Genomic DNA, 21,001 nt, shown 5'->3' on the forward strand with positions numbered 1-21,001 from the left:
TCCCCTTATGAATCTTAACACAACAAAATTACTCTCTCTAGCTGTCTCTTCTCACCATCCTCTTCCCTTTTCTATCCCACAGATCTCCCTTGCTTTCAATGCGTATTCTTCCAAATTTCATCCACATCTAATTTCCTTCACATATCTTCCTTTTCCTTAACCATGCTCTCTGGTGCACTCCAAATCATCCTGACCCACTCAATCCTTGCTCTTTCATGATCCAAAGCAGCACCTCAAGCAACCAGGTTTCAATTGTTTCAGCAGATGTTCTAGATACTGGCTCACACTTGGAGACAGCCCAAATGACTCTCTGGTCTCATGGCAGTCCATATAGCTATACTCACCAACGTGCTTGCTCCCACAGAAAGGCAGCAATGTTACATAGCCAGATACCTGGGGAAACAGATAAATATTTGCAGACAGAAGTACTCATAGTGATTCCTCCTTGAATCTTTGCCCTTTTGCATGCATTACAAAACTAGATCAAAAATACACTCAGACAAAACAAGGAAGAAAGATATAAAGGGATAAGAGCAGAAGCATTTGGTCCCAGGAATGGACAAGCCACTGATACTTTGTGCCAGGGCTGACACAAGGATGGAAGAGGTCCAAGGACAGATGAACAGTCAGAATAAAAGACTGCTAGCAGTACACTTGAAAGGATGACATAGTACTAAAAGAAGTCATGGAGGCAGGACTGGAGTAGACTTGCACACAAATTCAGTCAGTATTTCATCAATGTACAGAGAATAGATTCTCACAAAGAAGCTGCTGATGTACAGGCTCAGACTGGTGATTTTTAGTGGCTCCAAGTGCCAGGGAAAGGGCCAATGGGCACTAAAACACACAAGAGAATGCTCCCTCTGAAAATTAAGGCAGCACTTTTAAGGCTGACAAAGCACTGCCACAGGTTGCCCAGGGCAGTTGTGAAGCCTCTATCCTTGGCAATATAAAAAAACTTACATGGACTCATGCATAGGCACTGGCTCCAGGTGACCCAGATTGAGCAGAGAGGTCCCCTTCCAATCTCAACCATTCTGAAAAAAACCCTGACCTCTGTCATACTGGTCCTGAAAGCTTAAGAACAGGCCTAGGTTATCCTACCTGCCTTGCCCTCAGTGTTTACAGCTGGCACCACAGAAGCAGATAAGCCTTACCATCAGTGAAGGGAACCACAGCAAATTCACTTGCCTCCTTCAGGAATGGAGAGGAAATCATTACCCTTTCTAGGAAACAGTTAGGCCTAGTTCCACATGAGTTACTGCTCTTACACTCCAATTCATCTAACCCCACCAGCACAGACACTTATCATTACAGTATGTTTTTGCATGGATTAGATAGCCACCCAGGGAACACTTCAAGGACACATAGAAAGAGACAGAGATACCTGCTGCCTGGCAGAGTCAATTACCTCCTCAGGGCAAGGTGGGGTCCCTCATGCCTTCCCCTTGCTACTGAATCTCTCTGCCTCCCAGATGGTACCCTTCCTCTGCATTCTCTGCCACTGTCAGAGACATCAGATGGACGGCACTTTGGTGAAAAGTCTTTGTAACAGGCACCAAACCACAACAGAACACTTCCTCAACTCCCCTAAAAGCATGAGAAATGATACTCTTCTACAATGCTCCATCTAGAGTCCAAAAGCCTCCTGCCACAGAACTAAAGCCTTGCAGGTAAGCAGACTGGACAACCTAATCAATCATTTTCAGCCCCAAACTTTCTCACGCTAGGATTGCCTCGCACCAGCCAGACATAGCATTTGTTCTGCTGGCTACCTCAGTGCCAAAGGCTGACAGGGTCAGATACACAGGGGCTTCTGGGCTCTTGTAGAATATTTCTGGGGTTGAAAATAGAAGCAAAATTGTAAGAGGTTAGCAGAAGCAGGATCTCTCATTCCATAATGGCATGACCAGCTTCTGCAACAGTTTCCTCATTCTGCTGCTTCAACACACACACTACCCAGGAACAAAGAATTGCTATGGCCCAACTCTTACACCTGGGAAAGACAAGTTCTGGCCCCTTAGGAAATACTGTAGGACACTGCACTCAGCACAGGCCTCTGAACTCCACTCACTCTGGAGAGCAAGGGCCAGGGCACAGGCAGCAATCAAGCTTTCAACAGCACCAGGTTTTCCACCACCAAGGAAAGCTCTGATGGGCAAACATAAGGTAGCAATTTTTAGGAACTGACAAGGCCTGGATTCACCTTGGAGGCCAAGAGGTGGAAAGGACTCGCGAGTTCACTATTTGTCAAGTCCTGGAGAGGCAGGCAAGGGCAAAGCCCAGCTGTGCTAAGGATATGGAAATCTCACTCTGGAGCCATTAGCAGCCCAAAGCCCAGACCCCAGCATACCAGAGGTCACACACTAGTCCTTGGTTATGTGTAGTGAGTGCAGTCCCACAGCCTTGACTGAAAAAGTACCATCCCAAAAGAAAGCTCTCTGTGTTGATTGCCCTAACAGGCTCAGTCCAAACAAAATGCCAATGTCAAAATATTCAGAAGAGCTATTTGGCTTGACACTACACAACTAAGCTCAGATGAAGGTTCATACTCCACCCAGGACACTTTCAGCTTTAAGCCAAGACAAAGGTGCACACTCATGCACTAAAACTACTCACCCAACAAATGGGTGCAGTACCTGCAGTGAGAAATCCAAATGTTAACATAGGATGTTTCTCTCTTCTGTGCTGGTCTTTTTCATCCTAGCATCAAAAAGCATTTTGAAGAATGCATTAGGTCTCCCTAAGACAACAATATGATCTACTCAAGCATGCAGGCAAACCACGGCAGAAAGGTTTCACAACTTGCTCAGAACTACCTAATGCCTTTGCAGCATAATTGTAAGCACACTCATGTACCCAAACTCCCTGCACTGTACTTGAAAATTATGCTTCCTTACCAGCCACACGGATTGCTCATTATGCCAGCCCCAAACTAGTCTCCTCCAAGAGATCACTTATGATCTCTCTCCCTGCAAATGCTAGGCTCTGACTTCTCAAGCTGCTGAAAGTAGATTTCAGAGAGGCTCCAGGCAGTCTCGTTAAACAGCACAGGATGATGGACACCCTACTTCCTTTCTATTTACACAAGTCACCATGAGCAATTAGTCTCATTTCCTAGGAATAAGATCAGCAGTTCCAATGAGTATTTACTGGAAAGAAGTCCTCCTGGACTTCCTTAAACTTCAGCCCACTCTTCCATTCTCTGGTGCCCTCACCTCAAACCATCAAAAGGATGTCCCTTCTCTCCTTGACCCTGCGCTCTCAGCATTGCCAAGAAACCCAGATATGCTGAAGTTAACAGGGTGGCAGCAGCCAGTCTTTCTAGGATATGGACAGCCTTATTAAATAGCAAGTGCCTGGCAGCAGGGCCCAAGGCTGTCCAAGGACCATGATTAAGGGGTGCTTAGGACAGGGCATTCACTGCAGCAACACGGGTGCCTGCAAAAGTCAGGGTATTTCCACCCAATTAGGGAAAGGAAAGGAAGAAGCCTTCAGAGATGATTTTCTTGCATTGAATTGCCCTCACTCAGCTTCAATAAAGATGCTGGGTGGCCAATTGACCAGCCAGTCAGGGTAGGAAATATGCCCACCAATTGTCCAAACTTATTGCTGGGGCACAGCAGGGCAGAATCACACTGCCAAGATGGAAACGCATGGCCTGGCACCTAACCAGAACAGGGCCTTTTAAACCTGCTCCTGTGCAGCCTTTCCTCCTGAGGGAGGCTGAACTGAAAGGCCCAGGTGATGAAGATTTTAGTTATCCACACACCATAGAGGCAGAAGCACAGGAATTCTTTAACCCCTTAGAAGCACTCAGATTGCCCCCAACCCACTTGTCCCTCAAATTTTCTCCACTTCCTTACCAAAAGGCTTCAAATCATTGGAACATGGGAAGACATTTAGACACTGCGTGCCACTGACTTATGGCCTTCATGCAAAACAAGTTTTGCCTGTTCAACTCTCCAAATGACTTAAGCATCCCAACACTGCACAGATCCACTCCACACAACAGTTTTCTGGATCAATTTTCCATCATCTTCCAACAAAACCAGGATATGATGTAAAGGTAAAACACTTGGCATCTCTTTATCTACCCTTGAGCATCATGCTCCCAGAACTGTCTTGTCTCCAAATACATTTGCTTCCTGCACAAGTTAATCTTGCCTGATACTCTTTGTCATCTCACAGCTCCACATAACTGCAGGAATGGGAAGTAAGTATCAAGGACAAGAGTGAAAACCACATCTGCTGCTCCAAAAAGCCACCACCTCATCAAGCTTTTCAGCTGTACTCCCACAGACAAGCAAAAGGTAGTCAGGATAAGAATTGCTAAACAAGAGTAACATGAGGCTCAGAATCTAGGTGAAGCCTTCGAATAGCCAGTTCATTATTATCATTCCTCATTTGCATTATTTATCTGACTGAAAACCACATGATGCCAAGGGCTGCCCAGGTGTTTAACAGACATTTTTGTTGGAGAATGAAGACCAACCAAGAAAAACACCCTGCTTCCACTTCATGGGTGAGAAACGGAGCTACTGAATGAGACTTGCTCAGCTTCATACAAGGATTTTGCAGCAGAACCCAGATTTCAAATCACTGTCATGAGAAATGAGATTGATGATTTGGGGAATCCAAGTGACAGTAGCAGACTGAGTCTGCAACACCTATTTCTATCATGACTTTTACAGTGGAAACAAATACAGGAAGCAAGGAAGAAATTATCATAAAACTTAAAGATGTTACTGTTTGAAAATTAGCAAGCTAGAAGTATACAAATAATACTAATGACCAAATACTGCTAAAATGCTCAGGCTGCATCTTCCTTTGCATGTTTCTCCCTCTGTCCCCACCCCCAAAAGACACTTTTTTAAAACCACTAAAATCACTTTTTCCATAAAGAACTTCCAGCCTAAACCTCTTCTGGCACAGCTTGAGACAGTGTCCTCTTGTTCTGGTGCTGGCTGCCTGGGAGAAGAGACCAACCCCCACCTGGCTACAATCTCCCTTCAGGTAAGTTGTAGACAGCAATAAGGTCTCCCCGAGACTCCTCTTCACCAGGCTAAGCAACCCCAGCTCCCTCAGCCTCTCCTCACAGGGCTGTGCTACAGACCTCTCCCCAGCTTTGTTGCCCTTCTCTGGACACATTCCAGCAACTCAACATCTTTCCTAAACTGAGGGGCCCAGAACTGGACACAGGACTCAAGGGGTGGCCTAACCAGTGCTGGGTCCAGGGGCACAATGACTTCCCTGCTCCTGCTGGCCACACTGGTCCTGATGCAGGCCAGGATGCCATTGGCCTTCTTGGCCACCTGGGCACAGTGCTGGCTCATGTTCAGCCTACTATGGACCAGGCCCCCCAGGTCCCTCTCTGCCCATTAATGACATCTACAGTAAAAATGTTATTTAAAAAAACATACCTCCATCTCCCCTCCAGATTTAATTCTTTTGCAAAAACCGCTGCCACAATTAGTCCAAAAGTACAGACAGCAGACAGGTGAGGAAGCAAATAATTTTCATGAGGTTTCCCAGAAAAAAAAAACCCACACAACAGTTTAGAAAGTTCATTTAAATTCACCCCTAAGCTTCACACCACAGTCCCAAGAAACACTGTTGAAAGGAACTTAAGGCAGAACAAGTAGCTGCTATGATGGGACAGAAATCAGGTAAAAGATCTGGGCCAGAAGGAACATGTCTCCATTTACTCACATACTCTCAGTTGGGGGGGGGAAGGGAGGGAGGTAAGAAAAAAGCCTAGGCACAGGCTCACCAACTTTCTTCTCCTCTCATTAAGATGTGAGACTAATTAAAGTCTATCAGTAGAAGATCTGAATGATGTGAAATGCAAGGCTGGAGCTTTTGAATATTCTGGGAGTAAATACTTGCCTGGATGGACAAAGAGTGGGTAAGGGAAAAGTGTACAAAAACTACCAGTCTCTGCATTATGTATTCATGGGACATACACTGACAGCAGGACTAAGAACAAGCAGCAATGTAATGAAGAAATGAAGGGGTGACACTTCTAAAGAGCTTGGAAAAAATGAATACATATTCCTTTCTTTTAGTGCCTCTTGTAGGCTTAAAGGTGCTGTTAATGAGTACCTCCAACCAACTACACACAGTGACATTCTTCCCTAATGAAATTCAGCACTGAAAATAATTAACTTACTGCAATTTACTGGGGGTCAACAGATGTCTGCAGATCTCTTTCAAACTGACACTACACCAGTGCAAGAAGAAAAACAAATAATGAACAGTGCTATAGAGTTAGTATTTCAGTTCAGTACCTGCTGGAAGAGCAGCACCAGATGGGCACCACAGAGACCCTTGCAGTACTAGGCATGCCTTATTTCCCAGCCTCTGCAGAGGTGCAGGCAGTTTCCTCATTTACAAACCTCTAATCCAGGCCTCCACAAAAGTTCAGCAAAAGAGACCTTGGCCTAAGGAGGTCAACAGGTGTGGAAATACCCACCATCAAGCCTACTACTGCTTTCATGACAAAGTTATTTCTTTATATACACATAAGCAATTACTTTATTTTGGGGGTAAGTGGTATGGGTCAGCATCAGGGGTACCTTGACAAAGGTGAACTCCAGTGACTTTGTTCAGTGCCCTGTTTGGGCACTGCTTTCCTAACAGCAGCAAGAACCATTCAAGCAGCAGCAGCTTGACCTCCTCTCAAGAGACATATCTACACTTAGGCCTAGCTCATCCTAGAGAGACAGCAGAAGTATCAAGTATCCCCCTGAAGACATATCAAGAGAAGCAGCTCTATATTACTGTACTTTGCCTCAAGAAAACCCTTTTCTGTCTTTGCTTGCATCTTCTCAAGTGATACTGCTCTTCTCATAGGAAGCTCCACCTTACCTGCTGCATTTTTTCAAGGTCAAGGCTAGGCCTGCTGACCTTGTCCACATATCCTTGTCGATGTCTCTTACAAGGCATGACTTGCTCAAGGCCTGCCCCAACGCTTGTGAAGATTAGAGGTCTGGAGGCTGGGCTCCGCAGCAGGGGCTGGAGTCTCTTGGGAGGGGAGGCACTAAACAGCACAGGGCTTGGGCTGGCATGCAGCCCATCAGCCTGCTCTGCCACAGGCTGGAAGGACATTGCACACAAGTTCTTCACTTCGTCGTCGCTGGAGGAGGTGTTGTTGCTGTCACTGCAGCAGGCAAGCCTGCTGACCTGGGACCACTTGCGCTTCTCAGCGGCAAACTCTCGGTTGATGCGCTCCAGCTCCTCTTCCGAGCTGTGGCGGTCAAGGCTGGCATGGAAGAGGGCCCGAACCTTGCAGCATTGGTTCTCCTGGTTCTGCAGCTGGTTGGTGGCCAGTGGGGTCAAGGTACAATTCCGTCTTCTCTCTGGTAGGAGGAAGAGACAGAAGAGTGGCAGAGCAGATCTGTGTGCCATACCCTAATAAACTGGGCCTGCTTTCACAGAATCAATAAAGTTGCAAGAGACCTCAAAGATCATCAAGTCCAACCTGTCACCCAACACCTCATGACTAACTAAACCACAGCCTCAAGTGTCATATCTAGCCCTGCCCTGAACACTTCCAGGGATGGTGACTCCACCACCTCCCTGGGCAGCACATTCCAATGGCAAACAATTCTCTGGGAAGAACTTTCTCCTCACCTCAAGCCTAAACCTCCCCTGGTGCAGCTTGAGACTCTGTCCTCTTGTTCTGGTGCTGGTTGCCTGGGAGAAGAGACCAACCCCCACCTGGCTACAACCTCCCTTCAGCTAATTGTAGAGAGCAATAAGGTCTCCCCTGAGCCTCCTCTTCTCCAGGCTAAACAACCCCAGCTCCCTCAGCCTCTCCTCACAGGGCTGTGCTCGAGGCCTCTCCCCAGCCTCGCTGCCCTTCTCTGGACACGTTCAAGTGTCTCAATGTCCTCCTTAAATTGAGGGGCCCAGAACTGGACACAGTACTCAAGGTGTGGCCTAACCAGTACCAAGTACAAGGGCACAATGACTTCCCTGCTCCTGCTGGCCACACTATTTCTGATGCAGGCTTCTGCAGACCTCTTATCTCTTCCCAGGTAAACCTCTGAGATGCTTTCCCACCTTTTTATCTCCTCAAGAAACCATCTCCTAGCTTAATGTTTCCCTTTGGAAGGTTCTAGGCTTCTGTATAGACCAGACTGCTGGACATCCCCTCACAAACTGTCACCTGGAAGCCTAGTCTCAAAGTAAAAGCATGTGCCTGCCACCCACCTCATCCCTTCAAGACAGTCTTACAGATGTGTTATTAAGCCCTTGCCTGTAGCCAAACACCTAAGTTCTAGTGACCAGCTCCCAGGGTAGAGGAGGCAAGTTAAGTCTGTTATTCTAAGCCACATGTATGTGGTTCAAATAGAGATCTGGTTTCTGGAGGTGGAAGTCCTCTTTCTATTACAAAGACTTTTATACAAGAAACCACACCTTCAGCCATAAGCTGGACACACTTTACCTTGTTCTGCTGAGCTATTTCTATGTTAAGCACATGGAGCAGGGATTTGAATTTTGACAGGATATGTTCTGTGGGCCAGAAATTTAACTTCTGCCTCTGCATAAGAATCCACTTGAATTTGGCTAAAAAACAATAAAACACAAGGGAGGCACAAACAGAGACACTTAGCATAGCTCAACTAATGTATTTACTACAGTTTTCACCTGCAGCTCTAAGCTGTTTCATGCCAGGTCAAAATTTAATAGCAGAGCACCTGTTTCATCTATTAAAGACCCTCACCTAGATAGAAGAATAGGGCTGACCCATACCAGCAGTACAGGAGGAAGAGAGCAAGCTAAGTATCTAGGGAAAGGAGGAAAGTGAAGGTCAAAACTTAAAATAGCAAGGAAAAGGAAAACTAAAACAGAGGTGATGCAGGTGTAAGGCACGGAACAGAGGACAATTTTTCAGTTCCAACTCTGCTGCTGATCCAACAGCATCTGTGTGTGTCTGTAGCACTGGGGCCTTAACTAGTGGTTAACAACTTCTACCTCTGGTAAGGAAAGTGCAACAGCTGCATCTGGTAACTTCAGCTTCTCCCTGGGAGGTCCCAAAGACTTCAATATGACTATTTAATGCATCTGATTGTAGTACACAGGACAGCAAGGAAGGCATTTTCAAGAAGACAACCAAGAAGCAAAGTGGACTTAAGCTGCAGCATCCCAGGACCCCCCATCTCATCCTATTACCTCTGTCAATCTGAGCAAGTTCCTGGTTCTCTCCCTCGGAGTCTTCGCTGTCCTCATCACTTTGGGGGTAGGAGATCTAGGGGACAACAAGAAAGAAAAAGTTTCATGGTGAACATTGAGCATTACCCTTCCTGTTCCCCCCTCTCATATCTTGCAGGCATCCACTCTACCCAACCACACACACAGCCATAGCACCTCCCTTTATACACATCCTCATCTCCCAATCCCAGACTCCCATCATATCCTCTTACTTGCAGCAACACAAAACACAGCCCACAACTATTTCCACCTTACTTCACTGCTAACTTTCCCCAAGCACAACGAACCTACCCTGCCCTTAGCTCCCCAGACACACAGCTTCTAACCACCATGCCATACCACAGCCACATCACATGGACAGCAGAATCTCCAAAACCCATCACCAAAGCAAATACACATTCTGTCAACAGCACTGTCACCTTGCTAGACACCCCCAAATGCAAGTGGCATGGCAACTTCAGCCTTCCTATATGTACACACACACTTCTCCCTTGAAGGCACACTCCTATAGATAATCCAAAGAACACTCCTCTTGCTTTCTCCAAGGATAACTCTGAAAAATGTACTACAAATAGAAGAAACAAGATTTCACAGAAGTGCAAACAATATGTTGCTGTTCCCACCAGCACAGACTCTTACAGTACCACTGAAGACTCTTCAATGCTCCAGAAGCAATTGATTCATATACTTTGTCTATCAGGACATCTCAGGAACATTTGCCCTGAATCACAAGACACCTCTATACTCAAATTACTCAAAACATGTTCCAATACTGAACAAACTTAGAAGCTTTCTCCTCAGAAGGACTGAGAGATCTGCAACCAAGTTTTGTAGACCAGATAGATGCCACTGCTGTCAAGTTTCCTACGTAGAGAAAACCCTACTTATCTTGCTCCAAAAGTTTGTGGTTGGGATTTTGTTTGCATTTTTTTGTTTCTTTGGGGTTTTTTTTGGTGGTAGTAGTGCTTTTTTTGGTGCCTGGCTGTAAGTTCCAGGATCAAACCTCTGAACTTAGTACGTGTTTCAGGCAATGGCCAAAACAATCAGTCACAGACTCACAGACGGCATCAGGCTGGAAGGGACCCTTAAAGGTCATCTTCTCCAACTGCCCTGCAATGAACAGGGACACCCCCAAGATGATCAGGCTGCCCAGGACCATATCAAAGAAAAATGCATTACCACCAAAGAGACCCTTCTAAGAGAGTTCTGGAACAACATGACCACTGCAGGATGAAGATATTTGCTCTTTACACCTTTTTATTCAGAAGAACAAAACTTTCCCATCAGCCTTAACTGAGACTCACAAGCCATTTGCCCACAACACAATACAGGGGCAACAGGTTTCAAAAGGTCACATATAGTATTTCCAATTGGAAAGTGTCTGATGGCTGATGACTTTTACAGGAGATGAGGCAGCATGCCACCATTATGCTGATATGGACTCATTTGACCTTTTCCAGTGCTCCTAGAGCATTTATACCTCCCAGAGATCCAAAAGAGCAACTATGCATAACTGCCCCTGCACTCAGCACTGGTTAGGCCACACTTTGAGTCCTGTGTCCAGTTCTGGGACCCGCAGTTTAGGAAATATGTTGCCATGCTGGAACGAGTCCAGAGAAGGGCAACAAAGCTGGGGAGGGGTTTGGAGCACAGCCCTGTGAGGAGAGGCTGAGGGAGCTGGGGTTGCTTAGCCTGGAGAAGAGGAGGATAAGGAGAGACCTTATTGTTGTCTACAACTACCTGAAGGGAGGTTGTAGCCAGGAGGGGCTTGGTCTCTTCTCCCATTGAACCAGCACCAGAACAAGAGGACAGCGTCTCACACTGTGCCAGGGGAGGTTTAGGCTGGATGTTAGGAAGAAATTCTTCACAGGAAGAGTGATTACCCATTGGAATGTGCTGCCCAGGGAGGTCGTGGAGTCACCATCACTGGAGGTGTTTAGGAAGAGACTGGATGGGGTACTCAGTGCCATGGTTTAGTTGATTAGATGGTGTTGGATGATAGGTTGGACTTGATCTCAAAGGTCTCTTCCAACCTGGTTAATTCTATTCTATGTGCCTACGAAAGACACATCCAGCTGATGCAGGGAAATCAAGAACAGTGGAGAAATTCTGACTAATAGTGAATTTAACAGCTATTATGCCAACACATTTATTCTGCTACCATCCTCCAGGATTGTGTTTGTGGGCTTTGATCCCCCAAAATCCTGTTGCCATCTTTTTTCTCCTCCTTTTTTTAAAGCTACCTTTTGCCCTTTTAGATTTACAATGCTCTTTAATAAATCCTTTATAGTGTGGTGTATTTGGGTAAGGAGTTTCATGTGTAAAACTTGAGCTCTGCAAGATTAATGGTTAGTCTGCTATAAAAAAATGTGGGAGATAAGGTCTCACAAGTAGAAGCTTGGGAGACTTCAGTTGGCACAACCAGGATATAACTTGTGGAAGGATTTACTAATAAAAAGAGAATGTAACAATACTAAAATAGAAAACCTTGCTAAATGGCATATGAGATAAAAGTTATGATGTATTTGATTGAAAAATGTGAAGACCAAGTGGGAGGATATGAGGACTTCTGATATCCCATGACCTGCACTGTCTTTCAGAGGCAATGTCTTATAATCTGCACAACTGCTAGAGTCCAAGGCTTTAACAGTTAGCCTGTGATGTATATTATGAAAACTCCAGTTCCTGAGGGCATTGTCTACAAGAGTATAATGATGCTATTTGGAATAATGGGAGAAAGTGTGAGTGTAGAGAGAAATGTGCTACTGGTATATTCTTCCAAAAGGAAAGGTGGCTGTCAATGGCTTCATAGATGTCTTTAATTGCCTTGGTTCTGAAAAGCACTTGGTACATTGCTTGTAAAAGCAGTCAAAGAGTGGGTGCTTACTTTTCCATGGCTAGCTTCAGGAGGATGATTAGCAAGATTCTGGGAGGCCCCCTTTTCATAGAATCAATAAGGTTGGAAAAGACCTCAAGGATCATCAAATCCAACCTGTCACCCAACACCTCATGACTACTAAACCATGGCACCAAGTGCCATATCCAATCCCCTCTTGAACACCTCCAGGGATGGTGACTCCACCTCCCTGGGCAGCACATTCCAATGGCTAACAACTCTCTCTGTGAAGAACTTTCTCCTCACATCAAGCCTGAACCTCTCCTGGTGCAACTTGAGACTGTGTCCTCTTTTTCTGGTGCTGGTTGCCTGGGAGAAGAGACCAACCCCCACCTGGCTACAACCTCCCTTCAGGTAGCTGTAGACATCAACAAGGTCTCCCCTGAGCTTCCTCTTCTCCAGGTCAAACCACCCCAGCTCCCTCAGCCTCTCCTCATAGGGCTTGTGCTCAAGGCCTCTCCCCAGCCTCATTGTCTTTTGCTAGACACATTCAAAAGTCTCAATGTCCTTCTTAAATTGAGGGGCCCAAAACTGGACACTTCCATGAAGCCTTTCATGTTGTCCTACCACTTTAATTTCTTTGGAATGTACTATGGGACCAAGTCCACAGACTCAGTACCTTTTTGTTTGAAAGATGTTCCTTTCACAAGTGCTCTAAACAAAGTCTCTGGAGAAGCATTTGAGGCAACTCACATGAGATTAGTATTGGGCTGCTTTTGAGCCTGGGGAAGACTTAGCAAAGGAGAGTCATCTGCTCACATGAACCAAGTCCTCTGTTCATGTGGCTAAGAGTCTTATCCAGAGGCTAGCAAAATTGAGTTTGTACAGAGAGGAGTGAATATTTTAGATTGGTAGACACAAAGACCTTCAAAAGTCAATCTTTGACTGAAGTACAACTCCTAACTTAAGCATCACAAGCCAGTTACATTTTGCAGTAGCTCTTTGACCTGCATGGGCTAGAGGTCATTGCCTCTTTAAAGCAGCCCCATGCCATGTATTGACATTTACATGGTACAAAACCTGGAACTGTAAGTTTTCCCACACACAACTGTTAAACCTCACTGAAACCCCTGCCACATCCAAATGAAAGGGGTTTATGTGGGAATGAGCCACAGACTAAGGTCAGTACCTCTTGAGTTAGAATTGGAGCCTTAGCCTTTGTAGAGAAGACAGCACCACTGTCTGTACAGCAGCTAGTACAATGGCACCTCAGTGTCAGCTGTCCCCTCTATGAACCACTATGGCACAAACAAGGTATTATACCTGTTCTGGGGACAACTAGAAGTCTGTTCATTGGGCAGTGTTCCTCCGTGCCAGCTGCCTTTATTAAATGATGTATGTGTGTGAATGCGTACAAGAAAATTGTAGTTACAACGGGGAAAAGAACCTCTGGCATTTACTTAGAGTGTCAGTAATGGGGATAAATCTCTGCCACTTTCCCTGTACATTACTTGACAGTTGGGAAAGTCATTTAAAGAATAGCAAAGAAGGAAAATATTTCCTGATTTAATGGAAGATCAAAAAAGAATTGCCTGTCTGTATGGATAACAAGAATTTCCAGGGACTATAATGACATAGGGAATCAAAGACTAAAGCTCTGACTAGTTGGAAATAAATGCTCTCTCCCTTGACTCCTCCCAGGCTTTAACAGTAACACTTTCCTGTCTTCAAAAGCATTCCTCTAAACATAGCAGTATTGTGTTCAGGCCTCCAGTCTCCCTTGCACAGTCCCTGTCTTCTATTAGCCGCAGCTTTACTTTTGTCTGAAGAAGCACAGCCATGTTTTCCTCTCAAACTCAGAATTGTGGCACTGCTTTAGCTGAAAACTTGATCTCCGTGTCAAAGATCCCACTATATCATGGCTTCATTCACAGCATAGAAATCACAGAACTGTTTAGCCTAGAACACACCTCTTGGTATCACCTAGGTCAAGCCAGGTTGACTAAAACAGAATGCCCAAGTGTGCCCACTATACTTAATGTGCCAAATTAAAGAAAAGAAAATCCCTAATTCACACAGACATGTGAATGCTTACAAGCCATGGCACAAAAGCAACAGAACAAAAGGACAGGTGCCCATCCACTCTCTAGTCTTTCTTCAGGAAATGCATCACATCTGAAGTTCAAAGACTTGATAAGGATCATCATCTTGATAAGGATCTCCGCCTCATACCTTCAGCTCTGGCACCAGACATGCCTTCTGTCAGGCTAAGGACTCCTACCAAGCCAGATGGAATCATAGACAAGCTTCCCCACACATTTCATCTTGCATCAATCTTCAGTAAGGAAAGAAGGCTTGCATGGAGTAACCAGATGGCATCTAATGGTAACTGAGTGCAAGGCTTGTACCCTTGAGGAGCATTTAATATGAATGGAAAACCAGCAGATAAGAAACAGCTAAAGGCAGGAAATTCTTTGTCATTCTCATCACACTACTGCTTATTAACCAAGTAATGATACCTAGCTGTAGCTAAAATTGCCCAGGTCCTAAAGGGTCCTTGTGACCCTCAGAGGCTGAAGTACTAATAGGCACCAGACAATAAACAAACCTCCACCCTATTAAAGCAAGTTTTTGCTTACAGAAGAGAAATTAACTTGCTATCATATAATGCAGAGTAATTACACCAAAAAATCACCTGAGAGTTTACCAAAGAGAAAGGAATCTCACTTTTAAGATGGAACAAATCTCTCATAAAAGGCTTCACTCATGTCTATGTTATCCTAAAAAATGGGTTGGTTTGGTGCAGTGGAGGAGGCTCTGTACAATAGGAGCAGAGAAGATAAAGTTACAACTAACCACAGGAAAACTCCCATTCCCAGCTTGATTGCACGTGGGCATCATTCCCAATCTCCCCCCAGAAGGGAAGGAGTCTACCTCCAGGAAGGTGGCTTCTCCAATATAGGTCAGTGCTGCCTGTGCTGCCACATACAAGGCTGTTTGCAACAGGCTCATTCATTTTCACTCTGGTACTCCAAGGAATCTCTGCAACTAAGTAAAACTTCCTTCCAAAAGCCCTGGAAAACTTTGCTAAGTTGATCTCACTCACTGGTTACTGGCACAAAAGCAGAATGGAATGATGAGCTCACCAATGACTATTGATAGCTCTGCTATGGGGAACCTGTTTCCATTTCTTCAGACTGGAGAAGTTAAAACCAGTGCTCCCTTACATTCTCCCCACCATGCTGCCTACAGAGCTGCTAAAGGTGTAGGCATTCTACATAGGGTCCTGCTAGTGGCTCTTCTGTCTTAACTGCTTGGCTTTGCCAAAAAAACCCAAACATATTAAGTTTCCCCAGCATCATTCTGCCAAGTCAACAATTGCTGCAGTTGCCATGGAACGCTGTCTGATCTTGAATGAGCAAGGTGCCATCCTCTCAATTACAAGAAACTGAATTAGAGAGTAGGAAAATGAGGGAGATTGAGACCCTGATAGGTAGTTTTAAGCCATGAAACATGAGGAAGGAGGAAGGGGCGAGTCAAACAGCTTTTCAAATTAGTATCTAGCGCCTCTCACAAGTTCTCCTTTAAACCTTTATTTTAGAGTTATTCAGCCTTACAGGGACAACTCTTGCTAGCAAAACAGGCTGCCATGCTTGTGCTCTCCTCAAGAAAAGCAGCAGAGCTGGAAACAAAGTTCAGTTCAGTCTTCAAACATTCACAAGTGAGACAACTGCCCAGACTTGATTTGGGTATTACAGCTGGGTTCCTTCAACAGCTCAACTTACAGCCAGGACAGCCCTAGTTTGGACAACCTTTCTAAACTCTTTGTTAACACTGCTATTATTACTGTTTTCCTTTTTAATTTTCATAATAGCTCTGCCTTCAAAATCCTTTCCCCTTTTGCTTGCAAATGGCTACAGTTCAAACCCAGAGTTCACAACCCTTGAACATTGTCCTGCTTCAGAGAGCAGCCGTCCGGGTGAGTCAGTGAGAGCAGTCATGGGCCAGTGAGACAGCACTCCAAGGCCCTGGTTTTCCATGCCTGCCCCATGCTGAAAACTGCAAACCACCTATTTTTGTAGCAATGCTGCATGTTTAGTCAGACATTACCTTCTGCATAGGCCTTGATTCTACTTAACTGTTAGTGGTTTCAGAGATGTGAGGCAAGCAGAGTCAGTCTGTATTGCAACACTACAGACAGCCACTTCCGTGGAATGCTTACACTGACACAGGCACACCTGGCGACTGGCAACCCAGAGAGTGCAAGGGGTGGGAGTCACTAAGCAGAGAGCAAACTTAATTTTCAGAAGCATTGGGTTACCTAGATCTTGTAAGGAAAACACTAGGCTTACACAATAGTGAGGACATGAGTGGTAGGCAGGTGCAAGAAGGCACATGTGTAGTCCTTCTGTAATTCCATGAACAAATATGAGTTTGAATACACTGTTTGCCTAGCAAGAATATGTCTTATCTACTGGGAAGAAGTTACAACTGTGACTAAACCTGACCAGAACTACAGAAATGACAGGGCACTGCCCCAGGCTCAAGGATCCTCATTTGCAAGCAGAGTGAATCAGAAGACTCTATACAGAGACAAGTGCATTAGGGCTGGCTCCAGCACTGGTGAAAATACAGTTCAGACAAAACCCGCAGAGTGCAGCTGGACTCTACACCTCTGCACTCTCTCATGTGTCCCTCATCAGTTCTCTTGCAGCAGCCAAAGTCTGCATCAAACCTCCTCTTCTAAATCTCCCCTTGCCAAGCTGAGATGATTTTGCAGAATAGAATAAACCAGGTTGGAAAAGACCTTCAAGATCAAATCCAACCTATCACCCAACACCATCTAATCAACTAAACCATGGCACCAAGTGCCTCATTGTAATGGGTTGGGGCAGACCCCCTCCCCACCACACGCAGAAATAACGACTCAGATTGCAAAAGTGATGGAAAACTTAGAGAACAGTGAGAGCGTGCAGAAAGCTAGGTACACAGTGACAAGAAGAACCCCAAAACAAACCCAGAAAGATCCCAGCCCCACCTGAGGGTGCACCCAAGACCCCCAGGGCTCCTCCGTCTCCCCCCACTGCTAGGCTAGTCTCAGCTGGCCAGATCTGAGACTGCCCATCCCCCCATGGCCTTGGGCCTAACCAGGCCCATGGCCGGGAGATCTCTCCCCCAATTACCGGGTGTCGGAGAGGAAGGAAAGAAGAAGTGCCAGACCCCGCCGTGAGACTTATAGTGGTGCAGTGATTATGGTAGAAATATCTAATTTCCTGTGTCCACCCACTGGGCTGGACTTCTGGACACAGGAAACACCCCTGTAGCAGAGGGCACCCAGCCCAAACTCCTTTTAAACACTTCCAGTGATGGTGACTCCACCACCTCCCTGGGCAGCACATTCCAATGGCCAATCACTCTTTCCATGAAGAACTTCGTCCTAACATCCAGCCTAAACTTCCCATGGTGCAGCTTGAGACTGTGTCCTCTTGTTCTGGTGATGGTTGTCTGGGAGAAAAGACCAAGCCCCACCTGGCTACAACCTCCCTTCAGGGAGTTGTAGAGAGCAATGAGGTCACCCCTGAGCTTCTCCAGGCTAAGCAACCCCAGCTCCCTCAGCCTCTCCTCACAGGGCTGTGCTCAAGGCCTCTCCCCATCCTCATTGCCCTTCTCTGGACATGTTCAAGAGTCTCAATGTTCTTCTTAAATTGTGGGTCCCAGAACTGGACACAGGACTCAAGGTGTGGCCTAACCAGTGCTGAGTACAGGGGCACAATGACTTCCCTGCTCCTGCTGGCCACACTGTTCCTGATCCAGGCCAGGATGCCATTGGCCTTCTTGGCCACCTGGGCACAGTGCTGGGTCATGTTCAGCCTACTATGGACCAGGCCCCCCAGGTCCCTCTCTGCCCATTAATGACATCTACAGTAAAAATGTTATTTAAAAAAAACATACCTCCATCTCCCCTCCAGATTTAATTCTTTTGCAAAAACCGCTGCCACAATTAGTCCAAAAGTACAGACAGCAGACAGGTGAGGAAGCAAATAATTTTCATGAGGTTTCCCAGAAAAAAAACTCACCACACAACAGTTTAGAAAGTTCATTTCTACAATGACTTCCCTGCTCCTGCTGGCCACACTAGTCCTGATCCAGGCCAGGATGCCATTGGCCTTCTTAGCCACCTGGGCACACTGCTGGCTCATGTTCAGCCTACTATCAACCAGTACCCCCAAGTCCCTTTCTGCCTGGCTGCTCTCCAGCCACTCTGACCCAGCCTGTAGCACTGGGGAAATAGTGTTAGAAGAGCAAAACCTAATAAAACCAAGAACATCCTTTTCAGTTCCACTCAAGACAAACCTCCAAAAGGCAGTAGCTGCAAAGAGACTAGAACAGCCTCAGTTCTACCCAGCAGTGAGTACAGGCACCAACACATCTATACACACTCCTCCCACAAGTCAAACTTCATTGACAATAGAAAGCACAAAACCAATGCTACTGCCTGAAAAGTGAGACTTTATAAAGCTTCCTAGGCAGAAAACACCCAGATTCTGGTTCTTTGCACTCAAAACACTCCAAATCTGAAAGAACTCCATTAAGTTTGTTTATCCTCAAAGCTACTAAGAGGAACCAGAATCTATTTGTATATAGATGCAGTCTTGTTTGGGGTCATGATTTCACAGGTCTTGGTGTTAGAAATTATAGATAAAACAAAATCACTCCAGAACTCACTCACGTAGTGGATGGGGCCTGGGACAAAGGTGCCACCACTTTAATCCCCCAATTTCCTCCTTTCCTTCCCAGACTCCAACGTATTACAAAACAAGACTGCTTCTGCAGTACGAGAGCCAAGGGAACAGTGCAGCTGCATGCTGTGATGTGTATCATCCTTTCCAGTAGCAAGAACTTTTACTAAAGTCTCACACTATCACTATGCTGTTAGTTTAAGAGGCCACTTAAGGTTTATAGCTTTTACCATAGGGACAGAAATCACACACCTTCAACACCGTTTCTGGAAGTTTCACTTGCAAATAGATGTGCCACTTTCCAGTAAGTCTCCAGCAAACCTCCTACTCTCCTTCCACCACAAACACCCAGTGCAGCTTGGCCTCAGCTGGCAGTCACCTGCACAAAATGCACACCTTTTTTTTGTGAGTTTTATCACATCAGCAAAGCCATGAGTAGTAGAGAGAGTTATTAACAACTCATATTCAGGTTTCAAGGAATATCTTGGAAGATCAGCATTCACTTGCTAACTTTCTCATCCGTTGTGGGGAGGCAGCATTTTACGTACATAACTCAGAAGGGAAAACAATGGTCAAGTGTAAGGAAGCACCCATTCAGAAAGAAAGCAGCAACCTATGAAACAATTGTTCTGCAAAGAGATCCATTTGCAAAAGAAGTCAGCTCTGGTAGCTCATTGCATGAAGCCCTGGCCTTCCCCTGGCTCATGCCCTGCAGGAACAGTGCTATTCAGCAGTGGTGACACCACAAAGCACAGCAGTCCAGAAAGATGAGGAGCCTGAAGGATTAAAGACCTTCATTACAGTGGCCTCATCCATCTTGCATTAAGATGCAGTGCCTTAACTCTGTCTGTAATTTACAGCCCATTTGCTGTGGAATCTCAGCTCTAAACAGAGTGAAGGCAGAACTATTTATCACAGCCTGACAACATTCTCAGACATAAGAGGAAGACAGTGCAAAGGAAACCTAGAAGTGAAGAGGCACCTACTACATAGTATGTACAAGCATTACAGATATGACTGAGGGACAGGAGGACTGAAGATGGATGCTCTCACCAGTGCCAACCATTCCTGCTTTGGCCACAGGGATTTAAATCCACCCCTGATTCACAGACTTTCTCCACTTGCCTAGCTGTGATGAGAAGAGGTCCTTTTGCACAGGCCAACTTCTGACAGTTTACAGCAGCTCCCCAGCACTGCATGGGTCCCATCCACCACAGAAGTGCAGCTGAGAGCAGCTGGCATAAACAACACACCATGTAACAGGTTTTCCATTCCTTCCTCAAAAGGCCCTTCCCACTGCCGTTGTCCAGAGATAGTTCATTAGCTGAGGAGTTGCCGCCTCTGTTGGGAGATCTCACTCCACACTCACCTCTGCACAGCTATAAAGAACTCCAGCCAGATTCACAAACAAGGAACAATGCCTTACAGTCAGGCTGGAAAATGAATTTGAAGCACATGAGATATTTCAGGCTTCTCCTCCTCTAAAAATCCCACATTAACCCCTCTGAGTGCAAGCAGATGTGAGCTGTTTCATGTCTGTGGATTTACACCCAACTTCTTATGTTTTATTATGGAGCAAGCCACTAATTTAAGGTAGTCTTCCCAACACCAGATCTTTGATCCTTCTGCAAGGCATTTTTAAAGTCAAAGTAGGGCTATGTTAAAAGTTGCAATGGCTTGCTGCACCAGATCCTTTCCTGGTAGGGACTGTGTAATTCCAAGTGGTTCCTAGTTGGAAGAATCTGGCCAAAGCAGTGGCCTCCTAACTGCACACATGGAGGGATGGGCTAGAGATGAGTGGCAAGAAAGGTTAGAGGTTCTAAAACAACAGGCAATCCTTCAGCAATGTGTAGTTAAGGTGTGAAATTGTCAGATATTCCAGATACAAAGACCCTACATAGGTTTGGTGGAGGAAGAGGGCAAGTTTAGGTAAACACATTCCTGGACTACTAATGTACAGACAGCAGCTCAGTCTCAAGAAGTTCTCAAGGCCCAAATAGGAGCTTTTCTTCATCTCCCCCAGGTGCTCACCTCCAGCACATGCAGAAGACAAGATCCCAGGGACCAGGGGGAACAGACTCTAGGTCTAACACAGGATGAGTGAACTTTAGAGCCATTCATGGAAACAGGCCACACAGGACATTCATTTACTAGGAATGTCACAGCACAAAGGGATGCACAGAACAAAATCCAACAATGTTTTTGC

At 45.7% G+C, this 21,001-nt stretch overlaps 1 protein-coding gene across 1 annotated transcript in view; it reads right to left on the minus strand.

The window, feature by feature from the left end:
• Positions 1-21,001, minus strand: part of LOC137451386 (uncharacterized) — a 64,241-nt gene that overhangs the window by 34,377 nt on the left and 8,863 nt on the right. Inside the window, exons 2-3 of the mRNA XM_068158812.1 lie at positions 9,181-9,256; positions 6,871-7,361 (exon numbers count right to left, since the gene is read on the minus strand). Of these exons, the coding sequence (XP_068014913.1) occupies positions 6,871-7,361; positions 9,181-9,256 (567 nt within the window). The remainder of the gene's footprint in view (positions 1-6,870; positions 7,362-9,180; positions 9,257-21,001) is intronic.

This window comes from Melanerpes formicivorus, unplaced genomic scaffold, assembly GCF_026170545.1.
Source record: "Melanerpes formicivorus ecotype bairdi unplaced genomic scaffold, bMelFor1.0.p_v2 SCAF_43, whole genome shotgun sequence".
NCBI lineage: Eukaryota > Metazoa > Chordata > Aves > Piciformes > Picidae > Melanerpes > Melanerpes formicivorus.